Source organism: Silene latifolia, chromosome X (genome assembly GCF_048544455.1).
Source record: "Silene latifolia isolate original U9 population chromosome X, ASM4854445v1, whole genome shotgun sequence".
In the NCBI taxonomy this organism is placed as follows: domain Eukaryota; kingdom Viridiplantae; phylum Streptophyta; class Magnoliopsida; order Caryophyllales; family Caryophyllaceae; genus Silene; species Silene latifolia.
This window is the reverse complement of record NC_133537.1, coordinates 344,543,645-344,565,121: the sequence shown is the minus strand read 5'-3', so window position 1 is coordinate 344,565,121 and position 21,477 is coordinate 344,543,645. Positions and strand designations below refer to the sequence as shown.

General features: G+C 37.8%; 2 protein-coding genes across 5 annotated transcripts; one reads left to right on the top strand and one right to left on the bottom strand.

Annotated features, from left to right (window-relative positions):
• On the top strand, nucleotides 1–1,451 carry LOC141619755 (transcription factor MYB80-like). The gene is made up of 3 exons (XM_074436776.1): nucleotides 1–297; nucleotides 390–519; nucleotides 605–1,451. The coding sequence occupies exons 1-3, from the start codon at nucleotides 165–167 to the stop codon at nucleotides 1,308–1,310; spliced, it is 969 nt and encodes a 322-aa protein (XP_074292877.1). The 5' UTR covers nucleotides 1–164; the 3' UTR covers nucleotides 1,311–1,451.
• LOC141619754 (proteasome activator subunit 4-like) lies at nucleotides 1,344–19,429 on the bottom strand. Of its 4 annotated transcripts, none has more exons than XM_074436774.1 (35): nucleotides 18,839–19,429; nucleotides 17,972–18,074; nucleotides 17,781–17,893; nucleotides 16,519–16,641; nucleotides 16,287–16,388; nucleotides 16,020–16,185; nucleotides 15,777–15,893; nucleotides 15,620–15,687; nucleotides 15,437–15,538; nucleotides 15,122–15,338; nucleotides 14,770–15,003; nucleotides 14,560–14,687; nucleotides 14,242–14,359; nucleotides 13,950–14,159; nucleotides 13,717–13,872; nucleotides 13,502–13,578; nucleotides 13,199–13,404; nucleotides 12,460–12,676; nucleotides 11,848–11,927; nucleotides 11,641–11,758; nucleotides 11,390–11,560; nucleotides 10,484–10,652; nucleotides 10,343–10,386; nucleotides 10,211–10,253; nucleotides 9,957–10,102; nucleotides 9,695–9,789; nucleotides 6,699–7,591; nucleotides 5,721–5,993; nucleotides 5,407–5,502; nucleotides 5,023–5,201; nucleotides 4,850–4,931; nucleotides 3,641–3,765; nucleotides 2,538–2,633; nucleotides 1,624–1,777; nucleotides 1,344–1,519 (listed from the first exon to the last, which is right to left on the bottom strand). In XM_074436774.1, the coding sequence occupies exons 1-35, from the start codon at nucleotides 18,997–18,999 to the stop codon at nucleotides 1,478–1,480; spliced, it is 5,424 nt and encodes a 1,807-aa protein (XP_074292875.1). In that variant the 5' UTR covers nucleotides 19,000–19,429; the 3' UTR covers nucleotides 1,344–1,477. The 4 variants fall into 4 exon arrangements, with proteins under 4 accessions (XP_074292875.1, XP_074292876.1, XP_074292873.1 ...); XM_074436775.1 differs by having other exon boundaries at nucleotides 2,538–2,624; nucleotides 18,839–19,395; XM_074436772.1 differs by having other exon boundaries at nucleotides 15,437–15,687; nucleotides 18,839–19,244.
• Between the last annotated feature and the right edge of the window lie 2,048 nt (nucleotides 19,430–21,477).

The following is a 21,477-nucleotide window of genomic DNA, read 5'->3' as shown; positions in this document are numbered from 1 at the left end:
ACTCTTTTATCCTCCAACCCTTATTCTACTACCGCCATCCTTCTTTATTCTACTAATTTATACCTCCTCTTATTTCACACTTGATACTATACTGATTATTAGTATAACAAGTCAGAAACAAAACCCCATTTTTATTCAAATTTAGGCTTTTAAAGGGTGTGAATATGGGCAGAATTCCATGCTGTGAGAAGGAGAATGTAAAGAGGGGACAATGGACTCCCGAAGAGGATAACAAGCTATCTTCCTACATTGCTCAACATGGTACTCGCAATTGGCGCCTTATTCCAAAAAATGCGGGTCAGTTTGTTTCCTTATTTCAAAAGCAAAAAACATTGACACAAAGAACAGAGGATAGATATACTCACTTTTAAAAATAAAATATTGTGTAGGTCTCCAAAGATGTGGAAAGAGTTGCAGGTTGAGATGGACCAACTACCTTAGACCTGATCTAAAGCACGGGCAGTTCTCGCCAACGGAAGAAGAAACCATCATGAAGCTTCATGCCGTTGTCGGCAACAGGTACCCTTAAATCTTAATTGTCTTTACTAGCTAAGGTTCCACTCGCTTAAAACTCTAAACAAGAGTCATAATCAAATTATCACAGGTGGTCTCTAATTGCTGCTCAGCTACCTGGGCGCACAGACAATGATGTCAAGAACCACTGGAATACAAAGCTTAAGAAGAAGCTGACAGGAATGGGAATTGACCCAGTAACACACAAGTCATTTTCACATCTAATGGCAGAGATTGCAACGACATTGGGACCCCCACAGGTCGCAAACCTGTCAGAAGCAGCTTTAGGCTGCTTCAAGGATGAAATGCTCCATCTACTTACAAAGAAGCGCATTGACTTCCAAGTGGGTCCTATGGTCTCACAGGGCAATACTAATGGCAATAACAATGGCCACTATGTTATGAACAAGTCAGAGGCAAAGGAGGACACGGTAGAGAAAATCAAACTTGGATTATCAAGAGCTATACAACAACAGCCAGAAATGATAATGAACCAACCTTGGGAATCCAACGGAGCAACTTCGACCCACCCCAGTGGAGCCTGTAATAACACGTTTAGCACGTTTCAGTATGGTCCGCCTTTTGGACGTGAAGACAATGGGTCACCATGGAGCCAAAGCATGTGCACTGGAAGCACGTCTACGGCAGGGGACCCACTCGGACACTTGAAACTGGAAGATGATAATGGTGAAGAATCTCAAGCTGTCAAGGAGATTAGAAATGGACATGGCATATTTAATACTGATTGTGTCCTGTGGGATTTACCATCAGATGAGCTGATGAACCCAATGGTGTAAACATCCCACAGGAAAATTTTAAAAAAAGAAACATACAGAATCCCACAAATAGGTAGCTAGTTTATTGATAAATAATGAATTTCAACCTTGATCCGTGCTTTACAAATGTAAATAAAATGGGTCTATGATTGCTTTACCAAAGCCTCTAAATTTTCCTATGAAAGATCTTAAGCAAAATATGATGATGAAGATGATGTATCAGCAAGAACCTGCAAAACAGCCAATACGGGTTCATTAATAAAGAGCTTCTTGATAACGCATAACATGCATGCGAATTTACACTCAATCAAAATTGCATGATTCATTTGATTACCTCTAGCTGCTCCTCAGTGAATTTATCTTTCTGGACATTCCATGTATCTGCATGGGTTCTTCGAAACTCTGCAACAGCCTTAGTGACAGTTGATCTCACAGGGGATGGTTCACCAACAAAACGAGCTAATAAGGTGACATGCTCCGGCAACCAACTACACCAAAATATTATTTATAAACATTGTTTATAATATTCCCCATTTGCAATAAAAACTTATTTTTCAATATGATGGAACAAAGCTTAAATGGCTCATTACATTGTCTCATTTTCAAAAATTGTGAAGTAACAGTCATTCAATTTGTTTCCTCACACAATTTCATTATGAGTCATCCAGGTATATTCTAGTAGTTGAAAATGCAAGCAAGTACACATCTGATCTCAACTTTTCTTTACCTTGAGCAGAAGCCGTTGAGTTGGTGTATTTAAAGATATAATGTTGTTGTATATCAGTATATACATAATTAACAATAAAAAATGGATAAATCGCTTAAGCAACAATTAACATTTGAACATCTCCATAAATGCTAGTGAGTACAAAGGCAACCTTGATTGTGCACTAGATGAGTCTAAATTCTAGTTCATATACATGAATTGTATCGTTTACATCTTTCAAGATATTTGATAGGTCCATCAATCCATCATATACAAATTACACAGGAGAAAAAACTAAAAAAATCAAGGGGTGTTAACAAAATGCACAACGATGGTTCTTGAATAATGTGTACCAAGAAGCAAAGTTCAAAATCCTAACTGAACGAAGCATATTTCTTACGGATGAGAACTCCTAGCAAGCATGCACCCAATATTATTGCTTCACTAAGTCACTATTGAATGAAACATCTCAATCGGTAAGGTCAGCAACTAAAAATTTTAGCAGCACTGACAATGCATAACTTAGGATATTTAGAGCTTACCTTGGCATATCATATGGAACAGATAAGACACAAGCCGTCAGCGCAAGCACAGCACCATGAATCGAAGCTACAGAATAACTTGCTCTTCTGCCATTGCTTAAGAGAAAGAAGTCAGTAATACATTCATACAATAATAACACAGTAATACGTTCAATAGCAAATATGGAAAAAAAAAAATTAAGAAACACCTATATACACTGGGTCCTCAAACATTAACAAAAGTTATGGAGAAAATAAGCGCTAAAAGGTGTGTCAACCCATACAAGATATGTAATCAGTGGTTGTGAATCTTGTGATGTACTGTATCATTTTATGGAATGTAATCTTAGTCTATTACAACGTAAAGTGTAAAGTTTGTCCTTCAAATTGTTGTTGTTTCGCGAGTTGCTCTACTTCTTGGCTTCTACCTTTTTATGCAAGATACTAAAAAAAATTCCATTTCCATTAGAGCCAAAAATCACCATGATTTGCCTTGGAACATTAATACAACAAAATGACTCTTCAATAAAATGTACAGTATATGCTTGTATTATGAAATTACAGTTGGTCGATACAATTTTCATTTGGTAGGAAAAGGTTGCGGACATTGGAGTCTCTAATCCGTCATAGACGTGAGCCTTTGAGTCACCGGAGTGAGTTGCTAGTTATCTAAAGATAAAAGAGATATATATATAACTAGGATCCCGTTTAATGAAACAGGGAAATTAGCATAAAGAAAAGCTATCTTCCAAAATATTATCCACACAGCAAGCATATCCCAAGTTTACAAATGAATTGAGGTCCACCTTAAATGCAGAACTAAAGTACCCCGTAATCCCGAATCAACACCCCCCTTTCATAACAAAGTATGCATTAAATCTGGGCGAAATTTTCCCCAGCCAATTACGAATGGTGGTTTCAAAATTGATCCTTCACTGAATATGAACAACCATCTGCTACTTCATTTAAAAGACACTAAATATGAATAACAACCCCATCAAAGAACATCTACGATTCCTATGTATCACCCCATACACCAAAAATATGCACTGGACACAGGAGATATCCATTGGTATAATTACAATGCATGAATAATTCGCAACAAAGGCAATACAAGATCCAACCTTTGTTTTCTCTTCTTTAGAATAACATTTGCTTTTTCATATGCCCTATTGCGGAAGCCTTCAGCAATAGAGTCTTCTACACCCTTCATCAACCCAGCGAGGACTGCTGCTGCATGCTCTCGTACCTATAAGAGACAAAAGCACACCAGAAAATCCACATCAAATATTAAACAATAAGTAGATGATAGAAATGTTCATTGTAACCCTAAAAACTGAATTATAGTAAAAGCAACCACTTCTTTAGTCCATAAAGAAGCTAATAAGGTGACTCTACCCTAAACATGTTCAAACAAATGCCTGTTCTATGAAATTAAACTGGGTTCAAAAATAATTATAAAAGTCAGTTTAAATAGTGTACTTAGTTAAAAAAAAAGGAATAAACTTGGGACATAAGTGCACCAATACGACAAGGCAGGGTGTGAGACAAGGCGTGTGCGGTGTGCCTCTTGCACACAACACAAGGTGGACAGTTTTTGCGAATGAATTTGTATTTCGAAAGAAATTATGTGTAACAATACCCTTCTGGATTTTAAAGAGGGATATAATGTAAGGAAGTAGGACCAAAAGGGTAAAAGGAAGGCACCTAAAAGTCTTGCGTAAACTACGCACATAGGGCACCACGTGACATTTTAGCTAGAGGTTCACTAAGTCTTGCACCTAGACACACTCGATGGGCACTTTATTAAATCAAGAGGTGTACATGAAAAGCCAATGGCCCAAATAACAGTCTCGTTGTAAATAATGTGCTTGTGTTATCTAAGACGTCAAAAGCTGTCAAACCGTGTTTAAGAAAAAGGCTCCAAAAGCATAACTGCCTGGAGAAGAGAAACTTAAATTAGTGGGACTGGAAGATTAGTTCTTCACTTCTTTCCCTTGTATGCTTATAATCCTTCCATGCCATACATTTTAATGGAGGGTTCAGTCAACTAGGCCTCATGAGTCACTATACTGATGAGGTCAGAATCATTCTCGAGGATTCTAGATTGGCTTTTAGAGTATATCTAATGTTGCTATTGAGACAAAAGAGACCACCAATAAAATTACATTATGAAAATTTTCCTTCGTTAATCATGATGAAGAGAAATAAATATACACCCTTTGCTTTGTTAAGTGTTATTTATCCACTTCTCTCAGCACACAACATACATCTTGCTACTTCATATCAACAGTTAAAGACCATAACGCAATTTAAAAAAAATAGAAACTTGCCTCTACTTGACTGTCTGTCAGTAATTTATCAACAGTCGTCCAAATTTGTAGTTTTTGATCTTGTGAAAGGGCAAAACTATGTCTGGTACAACACCAAGAAAACAGATATGAGATGACAACACTTGGAAAGAGAGAAAATTTAGGTGAATAAAGTCCACATGAATTAGCAGTACCTATACATAAAAGTTCGAAGATAAGTCAATGTAGCAGATCTAACCCTCCAATTGGGATCATCAGCTGATGTAAGAACAATGCCAACAACCTTTCCCAAACATGGTTCTCTGAAAGTATTCCACTTTAGTAACTCAAAAGCAGCCTTTGCTAGCGTGGACAAATCTTTATTTGGTGTATCCTTCAGAAAGCCAGGGAAAAACATTAACCATATACTTATCAGAAAAATTCAGTCATAAAATCATTCTAGATGGCAATTTGAATCATTTTTAATATTCTTAAAACTATCAGCAGTTGTGTCCCAAAATTCTTTTAACTAGTTACATGCTAGGGAAAGAAGGATAATTCCAACAGACAGAGAAATATACAGAAGTACAAAAACAGACCTGTAGTGATATCACAGGGTAAAGAATGCCGACAAGTATATCCATCAAATACAATGATCTACCGGATTTGAGTGCCGCAACAACAAAGTGCAATAACTGCAAGGTAAAAAGAAAGTAATATGAATCTACCAGAAACTAGTCAAGTAGATTAGAGAACCTTCACACGAACATCCTATTGAGCATCTGCCAGAGAAAAAGTCTTTCCCAATATAGAGACTTCAATTTTAAATCACTTCTTCCCAAGTTATATTTAAAAAAACACACACAAATTTAGAAATTAAATTTGTAAGCTTTGTAAGGAAGAAATCCTGTACCGTTTCTAGCCATTTCACATCATCTGAATCACTTGTAGTTCCATTTTCAAGAGCTCCTTCTGTTTGCGCCTCAACAGAGTCAAGGTGAGCTGTTTTCTGAATTCGAGTGATGCGTTCAGCAGCTTGCTCTGATAGAAGCTGACTCCAGTGTATTTCCAGCTCATCACTTGTGCCACTGCTTACCATTTCGTCTGTATGAGAATATTGAAACGACCTATGGAGTTCAACATTTGAGCACAACACACAAAGGGTAACTCCAACAGCTTCTCTCACCTGTCCAACGTGAATATTCTCCAGTGTTAAACATGAAATATAACAAAGAAAAAACAGACTTACAGACAATGTGATTCTTTTGTTCATCAAGACAAAAATCTGCTTCTGTTTCCCCATAAAATAGTTTAAAAGGGACAAGTGACAGCAGGACTTTCACAGTTACATTAAAAAAAAATAGAAGACAGAAACAAACATAAATTTTTCAGTCGCTTGCCTGCAAAGAGACTGCTGACTGAACCATTTAATGATGACAAGCTAGAATCTTTATTTTTCAATTCAGAGAAAATTCATGCAACAGTCACCACTACAGTTGCAGACTTGCAGCATCTTGGGAAAAGCAAGGGACATCTAATCATCGCATGCAGCTGCTGGACGCTAGCATGACTTGATAGAAATAGGAGAGCGAATTCAGAAATTATGTGGACCAACAGGACACACATTTTTCAGTTTATAATTGAAAGCACGCCTTATTGTAACCTAATAGTTATCAGAAATTCTCTTATGAGACAATCTCATGACAGCTGCCCCCTATTGTGGGGTAGTTACATGTTGGTTTGGTTTTAAGTGGGTTAATAGGTACACGGATGATGTTTTGTACCATCACCATGTTAAGCAGGTACAATTCGAAAGAACTATTCATCATGTGATCATTCATACCAGACAAAGCAACTAGAAAATCAAAATGAAAATTGACAGAAGACATACTTGTGCAGATGAATGGATCATGTTTGCCAGCAACTCCTTCAGGAGACTATTGTGCACAAATAATTCAGCTTCAAGCATTTTTGGTGGTGACACTTCTATTAAAGCAGCTGCTAGAAAACCATAGCGTTTGGCAACAACAGTAGTAGTCACAGTATGAGGTAAAGGTCTAAGCAGACACTCCATTATTTTCAGCCTTAGAAGAGGCACCCGTGTTCCATATTTTCCTTTCCCAGTCACAGCATACCTAATGCAAGATGCCCACTCAGGCATAGATTCCACAGATGGTGCCAATATGATCTCCTGAAGCTTTGCCATTAGCCAATCATCCCATGCATTAAGTAGGTCATTGACATCAGAATGTAACAATCCAGCAAGTGCTTCAGCAGCAACACATTGCTTGGATCTCTCCTCAGATTTTGCAAATTCATCTATGGCACTCTTTAGAGCTTGTAGAACAGGCGCTCCACATTCTTGAATAAGCCGCTTAAAAATACGTGCAAAGTTTGGATAGAAAGTATCACTTCCTAACAAAGAAATCCAACTGGGCGTTCGTGGCCATGAGGCTGTAAAGTCGAAGTAGAAATAGGTAATTGACTTGTCTGCTACACTTTGAATTGAAGAATTTCCATAATTTCCCCTAGAAGATGAGCTTTCAGTGTCACTAATTATATGAACATTTGACAGGCTGTTGAAAGTTTCGTTAAAGAACCCCTCTTCCTGGAAAATTTCCACTAAAGCTCCTTCAACAGAGGATTGGGTGACCACAGAACCAGTTTCTGATGATGAATCAGCTGATATTTTATAAGGAGATTCTTTCAATAGTGTGTTAAGAGCTGAGATAGCCAGAATTCTTGTTTGGGGAAGTTGGCTTCGTAAGCTCTTCAAAAAATGACCTGAAGAGGAAGTAAAATTGTGTAATTAGACAGTTAAGTGTTATATCAACAGACCAGATAAATCCAACTAGTCACACCAACAGATGCACAACATGATCAACAAATGGAATACTTGTACTGCTTGAACTAGAATCAGAATTCCAGAGATCTAGTACACAAAATAGATTATGAAAATAACTATAGATAGTATATAAACTCTGAATTTACTCAGAGGTTTCTATAAATATGGACAAGTAAAGCTAATTTGAGGATTCTAAAGGTTTTTCCTTCCATTCTTTTTGTCTGAAAGCTGTTTTCAAAACCAAGACCTATTCTTAGGGGTTGTGTGGTTGCCTTCCAAATTCATAGGAATTGGAAAATCATGGGAAGTAGCTAAATGAAAGTTTGTTTGGTTGCCCAATTCATGGGAAGTAGAACTTCCTATGGAACTCCAATTCCTACATCATGTAGGAAGTCACTTACCTAGCCCCCCCTAGGTAAGTGGGAATTCCCACATGAATTCAAGTTCCTACATCCAACCAAACAAGATTTCTACAATTCACGTGATTTTCAACTTCACATGAATTTAATCTTCCCGGGAATTCTATCTTCCCATGGTGAACCAAACGACTCCTTAAAAAAATGGATGCAGATGTGGCTAGTAAACAACAGATAATTAAAGTACAGCATTGTGACACTGCTGGATCATAGTATGCCTTGTCGAATGAAGAGGGAGGGAGGGAGGGAGAGATCACAAATCTTTCAAACTCATAAATTTCGAAGAGACCATGCTATGGCACATAATGTAAATCTTGATAGAAATTCTGCTGCGCAGACTCACCTTATTATGGCACATAATGGGTCATGATACAGTGTTGTACATATTAGATAAATGTGGTAGCGCTATTTATGCTACCGTTGGATATGACTGTGAGACCATACAGAAAAAGGTACCGATTGAGAAAGTTTATGTGTGACCCCAAACTAAATCAATATTGATCCACAACCCAGATCAATGGATTCTATCAAATATCAGCTGTTAAAAATTCAGTAATAACATAATCCTAGTGCCTCAAGGGCTCCTACCTAAGACCTAGTAAAAGTACGACCAAGACATAGTAAAATTCAATATCAAATATCTGATACTACCATCCAACTTCTTGAAATAAGTAAATTTGGGTTGGAAGAAAGGATGTGTATAGGTAGGAGGCCAAGGCATAGCTTTTGGAAGACAATTTTGTGGAGGACGAATGATGTGACAAAGATGTGGGCTGTTCCAGATATCGTCGGCATGGTCGATTAATGGCTGGGCTGAGGGTTGTGTTGGTCGCGAGGTGGGTTATAGGCTGTAGGACGACAACAAACACAGTGGCGTGTGGATTTTGGAGGTGACGCGGGCAAGGGAAGGGAGGAGATGCACTGGTCTAAATTGAGTCGGAGATGTGGTGTGGGGAATCGGACAGTTGATATAGTAATGTAAGGCGGTGGGTTTGGTGGATTCCATAGTGGGCTTGGGGTGAGGTGGGGTGGTGTTTGATTAGTAAGATAGGGAGGGGCAGTATGGGTATAGGATACAAAAAATTGGGCTGAAAAATTCAAAATGACCTGCAAAGTGCCATTTTCAGGGGAGCTGGTACTGATGTTAGGTCGGACTTCGGAGTTTATAACTTGTCATTGATTATAAGAGAATTTTTATCTTGGTACTAATTATGAAGTTTATGCACAAAATTGGTACTGTTTATCAATAAACCCTTTTTCGTAAACTAGGTAAAAATTTGCACAGTAACAGCCATCTCCAACCATGCCCCAAACATAAATAAGTATATGGCCCTTCAACTGAAATCTACTAAACTTGATTTATTGTTTCAAGCTTTAACTTAACTTAACTAAAACTCATACAGCATTAAATTTATACTTAGTCGTTAGTCAAAAACCTCTCTGATTGTTATTCATTGTACAGCATACAGTAATAAATAGACTTAGCTGACCCCAAATCTTGTTGGGACTAAGGCTCGGTTGTTGTTGTTGTTGTATCATAATAGATCGAATCTTACAGAAAAAGAAAAGCTACGAAGTACTTTTCTCAAGAAGGGATGTTAAAAGATATTGAAATAAACTGCTCACCAGCTGTTTCGCTTAAAACTGTTGGAGAGGAATGAGGATCATTTCTAGAAGCCATCACTACCAATAGCAAGACTCTGTTAGCCATCAGATTATACCTGAAATAGATGGTAACAGAGTTTGATCAAACTGGGCAGTGTTGATAATAGTACAGGGCTCTGTGGCACACACTTCTAGAGAAATGCATACGTCGCCAATGACAGGGCAATATAGATGGGGCAGTCCACAACTGAAATTGTATCAAAATCATGGAAGATATATTCACCTCCAGTGTAATCCATTTGTATCAAAACCCATAGCGCCTATCTGGGAAATTAAATCTGAAAAAATCGGCGTATTCGAGTTGATGTTTGATGCCTTGAAGATGTTTCTAGGTACCCCAGTAAATTGAATGTTGAATTTAACAAAAAGCTGTGATCAATAAAGGAAAAAAAATTAAGCAACAGTGAAGAAGTGTACGGATACAGAACAATGTCATCATGGTGGACACAAAATAGTAATTTAGTCACCACAAAGTACCTCAGTAATTGCTTTTTGAGCTTTTAGGGATTCATGATGTGAGCTAAAACCAGAAAGGCAGAGGAGTAAGTCATAAGCAGAAACAAAAGCAGCATAAAAACCCATGCTCAGACAAATACAAGAATACACTACCTTTTTAGAACACTAATGGTGAAGGAACTGAATGCCTTGGCATCCTGAAAAGATATCACAAAGGAGCGTATTAAGGTAAAAAAAAAAAAAAAAAAAAAAAACCGCAAATATGGCAATACTCCATGAAACTAGTTTTGTTACCTTTGTCAAGTGTTTGAGAACTGTCTGTGTAGAAAGAATTGTGCATGACCCAAGTACAGCATACTCGGGCGCAGTGGGATTTGCTAAATTCTCTGTCAGGGGAACCATACAACTTGAAATCATCGATGGCCATCTCTTTAACATCTTAAGGAGACTCTTGCCAGCAAGCCTGATCACGAGTTCAATGTTTTAAGCCACAAACAAAATAATTTTTTTCTTAAATGCAAGAGGAATACGCGGCCATAACTATAAATAACTGGCCTTTAATTTGAACTTTTAAGCTTCAAATGACCGAAAATTATCCACCATATTTGTAGAAAGGTCTCAAAACAGCCTCTACAATAAGGGATCTTCCCAGGCATTACTTTTAGCTTGTTTTTATCGTAGATACATTTTTATTACTCCGAAGAATGTTATTTAATTGCAAACAGATATTATAAGAAAACAGGCAAACAATTGATAACTTTGATAACTCTCCTACTTGCCCTTCAGCCAATGGAAGGTATTGAGGTGTGACTACTGGAGCACAGTAGGGACTCTAGGGACACCTCTGAAGCTTGAGGGCTTGTTTGGATACACTTGCAGGAAGGACGGGGAATAGAGACGGTGAATGGACAAATGTCCTTACATTCCAAATTTTTCACATGTTGGAGGGATATTAATTTGGATTGTACTCATTGTAGGAGTAAAGATTGATCCCTCTATTTCCTTCCAACCCATTTTGCTAACCCAACAAGGGATATTGTCTCCCTCCCTCTACCCCCTAGACCCCTCCTTACTCCCTCCATTCAAACAAGAGGTGAAGGGTTACTTTTGGTCAATATATAATACAGCGAGACAATCTCACTAAAGCACAACTGAGATCAATATACAAATTGCATAAAAGCCCAGCGCAAAAGAACTCACGAGCGAACAGTTTCATATCTGTGCAGAGCCAGGCTTAGAAGATCGTGCAACAGCAGAACTGCGGAACTTGAGGGGCAAACATCTCTACTGGTACGATATAAATGAAAGGATGATTGAGATGATCTCCATGTGTTATGCATGTATGCCTTATCAACAAGAGCCCACATAGGTCTGAAATGATTATATAAAAATGTGAGAACACAAACAGAAGACAAAAATCTTTTGAAAGAGGCATTAGGAAAGCTGGTTACCTTCTTTTGCCATTAGAGTGTGAAGAAGTAATAAAGTTAATTGGCGGCTCCACAATTGCAGCAGATTCCAATCTCCAAGCCTGCCTGTGATTTGACCATTCATCATATTCAAGACTTCCTACAAACAGAACAACCAAAGATCATTAAAACTATGTAAACTTGTCCTCGGGAGGGAAGAAAGACATATATCCTTCACTTCAACCTTACCATGATTTAAAAGAGCATCCATGATACGGATTATAAGAATTAGTAAGATGCTATCATCCGATTTTTCCTCCAGCAAATACCTGGACAATGGCACAAATAAAGCTTAGCACTCAAATTCGACAAAAAGTGCTTAAGGTTCTGCACTTCTGCCTGTTGTTTTTCACAGATCAATCATATTATTTTAAAAGACGGGATAATATGCATTTATGAAAAAAAGGGGGTACGGTCGCGAATGCTATTGGGTTCTGTGAAAAAAAACTAATTACGAGGGGCACCAGTTTTGATGTTGTAAATTGTTACAGAATCTCCAGACGACTTTCCAGCCTTAGCTTATAACGGCAAAAAAGAAAGGTTCCTCCAAAGACGGTACATGGAGAAATATATATACGCTTCAATCAATATGTATAGCATTCCTGAAGACTCCACACTCCCTTAAGAGAGACTCACTCGTTCACTAACCACCAGACCAATAGCAAAGTTGACAAACCATCAAACTATGGCACGTAAGATATTTTCCACTTCCTCACATCCTTTCCTTCTAGTACGGCACCAGGAAGAGAAAAGCTTTGCAACTGAATAGGTTCAAACAATGCTTAAACATTTTAAGATTACCTCGACGCTTCATGTATTATCTCAGCAGCTCTCACACGCATTTCAGAGCTGCCAACTACAGCACCGGCTGCACCAGCCACCAAAAACAAACTTTCCACAGAATCTTCAGCTTTTTTATTTGTGAAGGATGGGATGAAATCCGGCATGCAAGACAAAATGCCTTGCAATGACGAGTCAATTCGTAAAAGAGTCACCTTCAGGTGTTCTTTCTCATTTCCTACCAAAAAAAAAACATGTCATGTTTGTGTTTTTGAAATCACTTAGATAATTATGTATTTACTTGAAAAAATTACTAGTATGATTTATCACATGAAAAGAGATCTTCACTAAATAGTAAATAGCCTATTTAGTAAATCTGAATCCCTAGATAACTACAATCGAAACCTATAAACCGTAACGACAAAATTGGAGTCATTCCAAGACAAAGAGTCCTGGCACAGATTTATAAAAGCTTCCACTCCTTTGAACTAATTCAATCAAAGCTCCTTTAAAAACACCAGCTGCATTTCCCAGGAACAGCCTAGAGAGTCTAAGCATTCTCAACAAGGGTGACAATCCACCTCCTAACAAATGTTTTATTCATCACACTCCCTTATTACCTAAAAGATAGCATTACACTAATTCTACACCGAGCAGTCATCTGTGTGCACATAGATTAGCAAATAAAATATCTTCCATCACAGAAGCTTTGGTAATTTAAATGTACTACTCCGCACTTTTATAAAGAAGAAACCATTACCTGTATCAGTATGAAGTTTTTCTTGGCATATTTTCAGTAGTTCATCTAGTGCTGACTGAAAATGAAGCGCCATAAGCTCGTTAGCAAATGAGACTTCTTCCTCAACTGGAACATGCCACTTTGGACTAAGTGATTTGTCATCTAAGGAATCTTTTGTGCTGATCCATTTCTCCATGGGATGGGCATTAGGGTGATGCAAAACACATCTAAAAACCCATGTTGACAGAAAAGTAATCCAATCACAAATGATAGAAATGAAACAATTAGTAGTCATGAACGCGCAACTATAAAACGTAGAAGTACCTGTACTGGTCAATTGGGTAGTATAGCACCAAGCTTCCAAGGAGAGATCTGAGAACATGGTCACCAGCTCCATTAACCTGTCACACGACATGTATAATCAAAGAACTCCCTATACCACCATATTGGAAAGGACCTTGAAAAAGGTCAATAACACAGTTAGAGGCATGGTAAAGCACGCTCAGAAGATATCCTCATTTCCAGGATAATACACTCACCTTCCAGGATGGAGATTCAAAAGCTAAGTTAATGGCTTCTTTAAATTTATCTTTGCACCCTAATAAATGAGGACCCCCATAACTTATGCAAACAGACAGGACTTTTAACTGATAGTCGATCGCGGATTCAAGGGCTGGAGATATTGAAGCTTTTGCCTGCAAGATTAAGCTAATCATTGCGGAGTTACAAGACCAAACTTGCGGAGTAGATTAACTAGTGTGGTGGTGGGTACCTTGACAGAGAGATTGTAATTGCCCCCGACAAATCCTGTCTTAGGTGTTCCATTCATGGATGTTATAACAGACGACAACATTGGCTGAACAAGATGAACAACAGCTTCTTCAGGGTTTGCGTGCATACATGCACAGCACAGAAGCCCAACTTCTGCAACAGCCCCTGGAAGTATATTACTTTGAACAAACTTGGAGATTTTCTTCAGTGCCTGCAAAGGACAACAGAGTAGTAGAAATGAAGTCTCCATCAACTATTAGAACCGAATTGATCAGGATTGGAACAGCGAAAACCTGAGTGAAGAGTGATTTTGACAGTCTTCCCAGCAATATTTCCAACATGCAGAAGTAATAAGGACCTTCCTCAACAAGAAAAGTTCCAGAAGTAACCACAGAGTTAGCACCTTCATTCCTGTAGGAAGAATTGAAGAAAGAAATATTATTCTGCATCAGGAACTATGCTAATAGAAACAACAACAAAAATAGAGATTTTAATGCTCCAAGAGCTACGGATCAAATATCATTCACAAAATCATGCCTCCTGCAACACCAACTTGTCATGAATCTTATTCTTACAGTAATATAGTGGATTAATAATCCTGCATATCTTACGTGACACTATTAGGCTCCAGGTGCAAGAGTAGCGAAAACAGGCGACATAGGAACTCATCAAGCCACTCTGAGAAGCAGATTGCAGAATTAGGTAACAGGTTGTCAGAATTATCTTCCAATGTGGCCATCTACCAGAGAAAACACAGAAGCAGAATAAGCAGCAGATATTAAAGAAGCTTTAATGAAGTATAATACAACACTGCTGCTTACATTGGAAAATATGGAACCGATTAATTGCATGGTCGCTAATGTTTTTGGAGGATCATTGGCATCCAGCCCCAACAATGCATTCGAAAGCGAGATGACCAACAGGTCAATTAATGAGTTCGTACCATCAGAACTATCAGTATTATCTACCAAAGATGATAGATAAGTGAAGAATAAAGGCCGACCAGTATAGGCCACTGATGTGACAGCTGTCTTCAGCTGGTGGGTGGCCGTCAACTGAAAAGATGACAAGAGAATGAAGTTAGATCATTACCATATGAATTTTTGCCAAAAGCAACAATAACCAGATTCCATTCTAAGATTAAAAAAAGAAAAAAAAAATTGAAACCCTAACCGTCTCCAAGGCCATATGAAATCTAGTAGTGATAAATGGAAGAACCAGCGAGGGCTCCACGTATGAAAGAATTGAAGTTGCTGTAGCAACTGTTTCTGACAAATGATCATTTTTACTATATTGTCCACGATCAATCAGCTTTAACACAGTACTGACGAATGACGATCTTTCTGATTTTCCCAATGAATGCTCCAAGGATTCACTGCCATTTGATGTCCTGCATGAAGAAAATCATAAGTAGGTTTAAAAAAATAATTATAAATAAAAATCAGTCCCTTAATAATACAGCTGCCTCAATTGTACAGGAACTCTTACATCTGCTCGTGTTGTACGCGTTTCTGAAACATGATTACCAGGAACAGCAAAAAACGGTCCAGGGAATAAGTCCAACGACCACCGTTAGAGGGATGATAATACCTAAAATAACAATACATGTAAACATCAGACAAATCGGTAACTGTGAAGTAAGGAAAAGACAAAGGAAATAGAGTAACATACTGTTCCAAGAGATTGGTCAGATTGTCAAAGTGCTCTTGAGCTGAACTGCCAGGTCTGAGCAAATACACCTGAGTCATGTAAAAGCATATTACCATACCATCAACATAGATGTTTGATTTAGACTACGAGGGCCAAAAAATTGTACAATTTCTCTTACAATTGATTTCGCAATGGCCTTGGAAGGAGTAGATGTCTTGTTTGCAAACAAGAACCTTGTGTTTCTTGGAACAAGAACAGAGTATGGGTATGAACTACCACTATTTGCTACAGGAACCTGGAATCATCAAAATGTAATTATTTTCATGCAGAATAATGAAACTCGATCCCAAACAACCTTTTGCAAATGAGGACAAAACAGCTTCCCAGAGATATCCAAAAACAGAAATGGGTGCAAAATCACCTCAAACATGTTCAGGTATTTAGCAAAAAGAATTGGCAGCAAAGGCTCCCAGGCAATGCTGTCATAGTTCTTGATAACGCGAGCAAGAACAGACGCCCACTGGCTGTTCCAAAATGGACAATTTGGAATTGAACTCCATAGTTCTATACATCTTTCAATCCACCCACTGCAAAGCAAACAATAATGAGAGATGTTTTTCAGAGTGCACGACTCCAATTAAAGATGCACAAACAGGACTACAAGATTAGTAATCATCCACATCCTTACTGAGAAAAAAATTCCTTGTTGACTGAATTTGTTGGAAGAAAAAGTTTGACAAATCCAGCGCCTTCAAAGGAGGAATTATGCCAGGGATTTTCCAAAAGAGAGCTACAAGTTTCAACCAATAAAAAAGTTACAATGGACCTGAATAAAGGAGATATCAGGCTTCAAATAATAAGCCAGGCATAGCTCAAGTTCACAAGGCACAGACCAACAGATCCAAGTCAGAACAAATTACCTGAACTCAGACCATATTTCTGAAGCAGAACCCTGTGGGAAAAACCTTCGACATGCTCTGACAAGAGAAGTAACAGTCTCAAAGTGTCTCTGTTTTACTCTCCACCCTTCTGGGCCTGTACTCCTGCAAACAATATATATCTCTATGCCTTAATAAAATCTTTTATATAATGAAGGTATAGTAACAGGTAATAATAAGAATCGTAAAAGAAGGCCTCTTAGCCAAAAGAAACAATAGCACTACCCCAATCCCTTAAGGGATCCCTCAAATGGCAGGGCAGAGATGCGGCTTACCCCTATGTGGCTATGTTACAGCAGACAGAGGCAATTTAATGAAAACCCAGATGAAAATTGTGTTGAGAATAGCTTTGAATGATTGCCAAAAAGCAGAAGCGCAATCAATTTACAGGCTCACCTAACACTATAATATAAACTGAAAATAGGGTCTTTAGAGTCCGCAATTATCAATAAGAACAAAATTTCTTGAAATGATCAAGAACTACACTCTAGTCTTTATCTACCACACAAGCGCACACGAAAGGAAAAAAAATCAGATTCCTGCACTACAATGGCAAGTGTCAACCTTTGTTTCCGTACAGGCCCACAAATCCAACATTTAGGAACTCCATCAATGAATGATGATACGCTTGCTGTTCTTCACTGATGCCAACTAGTCTAGCCAAAGACCACGAGCATTGTTATATCATTCACTCGGCATGTATAGACAAGCATGAGCTAAAACTACCAGCAAAACATAGCACCTTTTTTTCATATCTAAATAAACAGAGAAAAATAAAAATAATATCATGTAATATTCTCATCATGCAATCCCTCATAGGTTCTTCATCACATATACATGAAACTGGCATCAAATTGTACAAGCCTACATCAGAGGTTAGGAATGTGCGAAATTCGCAAATTTGTCTATACACAGGAAATAATCAGTTTAAGGACTAAGGACTTAAATCTGAAGCAGATAACTATCCTTGAGAAATATATATATATATGGAAATACATATAATCTACCCTGTGGCGCTTACGGCATAACAAATAAAGAAAGAAGCACTCAATTCCATAAACACTACACCAAATGCAGCCGCTACTAGTTCCCCCCTTGACAACAACAACCGTGGCTATTTGGCACAACTATTCGAACAGCGAAAAACATTACGCATTATGTAGAGCTCCTCGTCATAGCCACTGCCTAATAAGCTCCAGTCTGAAACAAACACAATAAGTCTACAAATAGGAGACAGTTGTTACCTTGAAAAATGCGCACTGAGCAAGGTGTCGTAGAGAGGCCGCCATTGAACTGTCAAGGTTAACTTCTTTCTGTACTTGTTCAAGATTTTAACAAGTATATTGCCCCATTTAACCTAATGACATGAAAAGGAGGCTTATTAGCCGGTTTAAAACAAAGTTGGGATGGTAGCCATGCAGAATGAGGACTTTACCTGTGCATAGAGTTTGTCGGAAGACGCATAAAAAATGGTCAATCCTAGTTCTACAACAGCCCTGACATCGTCGAGACATAACTCGCTTTTGGCCTTAATGAAACTGCAAGGTATATTTTTACTAAGGTAAGAAGTAGAATCAACCCAAATAGATTCAGAAACCTTAACAGTTGAACAAAGAAAAACACATGAGTAATGAACCCTTTTCATCTGAGTAATTTATTTATTTCAAGCTCATGGTACGTGAAAAGAAATCATAAGTAAGTGGTTACTTTGTGCAAACAATTTTGGCATATATTGTATTGAGTAAGAGTTAGTTAAGTCCATGTTTCCTTATTTCCTAGTTGGTAACAGATAAAGGTGGCAGAGATTTAAGAGAATAACATATATGGAATACTCTCTTTGTGTCATTCATTTGTTAACCTAAATAATTGGGACGGAGGGAGTAACTAAGAGCAAACATCCGAAACATAAGCGAAAATGAAAACGCGAATTGGTAAAGGGAGTAAGCTAAAGTAGAGGTAATATAGGAAGCGAAAAAGTGGTGGAGGGGTGAGTAATATGCATAAAGTAGAGGTAATATATATTCCTTAAATCAGAAAAAGATTATACTCCTAAGTGTTAAGAATGTTGAATAGAATAGGATTCCAGAATTCCATAACAATGGGCCCTCAGTATGAAATGAGAGAGATTCATATTCATATTCCGAATGAATTAGATTCAAAAAAGATACATGAATTGAATTGAATTGGAGCAACAGAAGACACATACAGAATATACTACACACTAGGAAGCACAATTATATCCAGAAACCAGAATTATTAAGTAAACAAAACAAAAGAAAAAGAGGGAAAAGGGGGAACTGACAGGTCGATGAGGGAAACCCATTTAAGGGAGGAGTAGACAGATTCAGGATCTTCAGGCAGATAAGAATCGTTGAGAGAAGTGAGGAGTTTGGCAAAGGAATCCTTCTCTTTTTTGGTCTCCTCTACCAATGGAGGCGGTAACCATGCGTTGTACAAATGCATTTTTGTCTTGCTGCTTCAATTCAATTCAATTTAATTTAATTAAATAAATAAACTAGGATGGTGGTAGATATATAAATAAATAGTGAGATAGTGAGATGGGGAGGTGGTGTCTTTCTGGGCAAGAAATAATAAGAGGACTCAGGAAGTGGAAGAGGAGGTTTGCTTAGTGGAAGACCCAACCAATTACGTCTTCGTCTTCCTCCTCCTTTTGTTTTAATTATTATTAAATGGGAAAATCAGAAATCGGAGGGAGACTTTGTTCTTCTTCACTCTTTAACTCATCACTCTTTCATTTCCTGCTTTGTCGTTTTCCACTTTTTAGCTCTTTTTTTATTTTTTTACTTTTTTACTTGTCAGGTTAAAATTACGACCAAGGAGGGGAGGAAATGCAGGTAGAAGAAAAAAAGCAGAAAGTAACACGTACATTTCTGATGTTTTCTTGTCTTCTTTTTGTGCTTTTCAGTAAGACTTGTACGGATGCCTGGTTTTACACTTTTACTTTTACCCTACTTTTTTTAATTTGATCGGGAAATGGACATATTGGGCTTTAGGAATATACATACACGTGACGTGATGCCTTGTTGCCTTGTTGCCTTGTTGCCTTTCTTTCTTTCTTTCTTTTTCACCTCATTAAACAAACCGCTCACAGCCTCCACCACCAAACATGAATGGTCAATGCAAATGGTAAATGGTGATTGCTGAGTCTGCAATACGTCAATCCCAAGGTTTTCCATTTAATCTTCTTTTCGCTTTTCCCTTTCATTTTATTTCTTGCTACTATGAACTTGCCTCATTTTCTCGATTTAAATTCCTTTACATTACTATTGGGCATTTTTTTGAGCAAGCCCACGGACTTTTTAGGGCCTCATCAAACGTCCAAACCCGGTAAAAAATTGGGCTGAGCCGAGTTAGGACTTCAAGCTTAGTCGTTTCATCAGCTCTGGTGCCAATAGCCACAAGGTCCTCACTTTAATTTTCTTTTCCGTTTTCCTCCAATTAAAGTTAGTTGCTAGGAATTTGGCTAATTTTCATTTTTCTCATATGACTCCTAAACGTATGCTAGTGGTGATCCATGTAAGACAAACTCCTAAACGTATGTTAATTTTCATTTTTGTCATATCGTTAATATGCTCCTAATTGAGATGAATATTTATATGCAGGTTTGATGTCCTTTACTAATGTGTCCTATTTTGGTGTCGATTATCCCCCTTCCTCTCACCCATTTTGAGTCTAAATTGCACGTTTTAGAGTCATTTTGAATGTCATTTCACCTCTCGTGATCTTATGTTGCAATTTTTCCGCTAGCTGAGGGAGAATGACATAGGCGATCACAACATGGAAGTTAGTGATGTGAAAGAGAGGGAGATGAAGACTATTAGGGTTCTCAACCGACGACCAACCGGTTGGAATCCCTTTCACACGCACTTTGAAGCAAAACTATCAGATGGATATGACTGGTAGCCTAGAGGTCCTACACCGTCCTCCTACACCTATGCCACAAAGCCTTCTACCTTCGCCCTTCCTCAACCCCAAAAACACAAAGCTCCTCACCCTGATATAGTTTCTTAAAGTCTCTTAGGTGGAAGGCATGGAATTGGGAATAAGAACCGTCTCCTTTAACGTATAGACTTTAAGGGAGCAAAACGTTAGGAGATTTGATGATATTAACCGACGCATTGATCGGGTTTATGCCGATCAAACCCTTAACATGTACCCCATCTATGAAGAATATATGTGCTAGTAAGGGGCATGTGCAACCTTAAAACCATTTTCTATCCTGCTTAGCGCGATGATGGTTATAGCGGACTAGGTATCCACGGGGAATTCAACATGTAAGCAAATTACTTTACTGTTCCGATTTTTGGGATGCCCAGTGGCAATGAGTTCAACCGTTGAGTGAACATTTGGTCGATAATAAGAAATAATGTATGAAAACGACCATTAAGACAAGAGTTTGATTTTTGGATATTTAAATGAAAGATAAAGATCTAGTTCCAAAAATACTGCCTTTTGGTTGAATACAAACCTTGTTTATTAAGCTGGAGATTTGTTGATGATCGTTTATGCCTATAGTTTTAGCTTGATAACGAAAGGGTTCAATTGAGTATTTAACTTGGAAACTTCAAATCTCAAGCGAAAGCTCATGATCAAATCGAGCCCGAGTTCGAGTCAAACTGAGCCTCAACCAAGTTGAGCCCGAACACACTAAGACTCGGCTCGAAAGCTTGTTTGAGCTCGTTATTTTTTAAATTTCTTAATTTTTTATCAATAATATTTACTTAAATTATATCAATTTTGCGGTAAATTAATTAAAATATTAGTTTAGAAAAGAAAATAACACAAGAAATGTTATTTTAAGCTAATAAACAAAAAAATACTAGTTCAAATTGAATTTTTTAAGTTAAAAATTACGTGATAATGAAAATAATAATGGTCGGAAAAATGGTATTCAAGCAAAGATCGAGCTCGGGTTCAGAT

What these genes read in the sequence shown, in the direction of transcription:
- LOC141619755 (XM_074436776.1), top strand. Translation starts at nt 165, where the DNA reads ATGGGCAGAATTCCATGCTGTGAGAAGGAGAATGTAAAGAGGGGACAA. An exon ending in CCTTATTCCAAAAAATGCGG is followed by an intron (nt 298 to 389) that starts GTCAGTTTGTTT and finishes AATATTGTGTAG; the next exon opens with GTCTCCAAAGATGTGGAAAG. An exon ending in CATGCCGTTGTCGGCAACAG is followed by an intron (nt 520 to 604) that starts GTACCCTTAAAT and finishes AAATTATCACAG; the next exon opens with GTGGTCTCTAATTGCTGCTC.
- LOC141619754 (XM_074436772.1), bottom strand. Translation starts at nt 18,999, where the DNA reads ATGCATTTGTACAACGCATGGTTACCGCCTCCATTGGTAGAGGAGACC. An exon ending in AGATATGAAACTGTTCGCTC is followed by an intron (nt 10,653 to 11,389) that starts GTGAGTTCTTTT and finishes ACTCGTGATCAG; the next exon opens with GCTTGCTGGCAAGAGTCTCC. An exon ending in TTCTCAAACACTTGACAAAG is followed by an intron (nt 10,387 to 10,483) that starts GTAACAAAACTA and finishes ATATCTTTTCAG; the next exon opens with GATGCCAAGGCATTCAGTTC.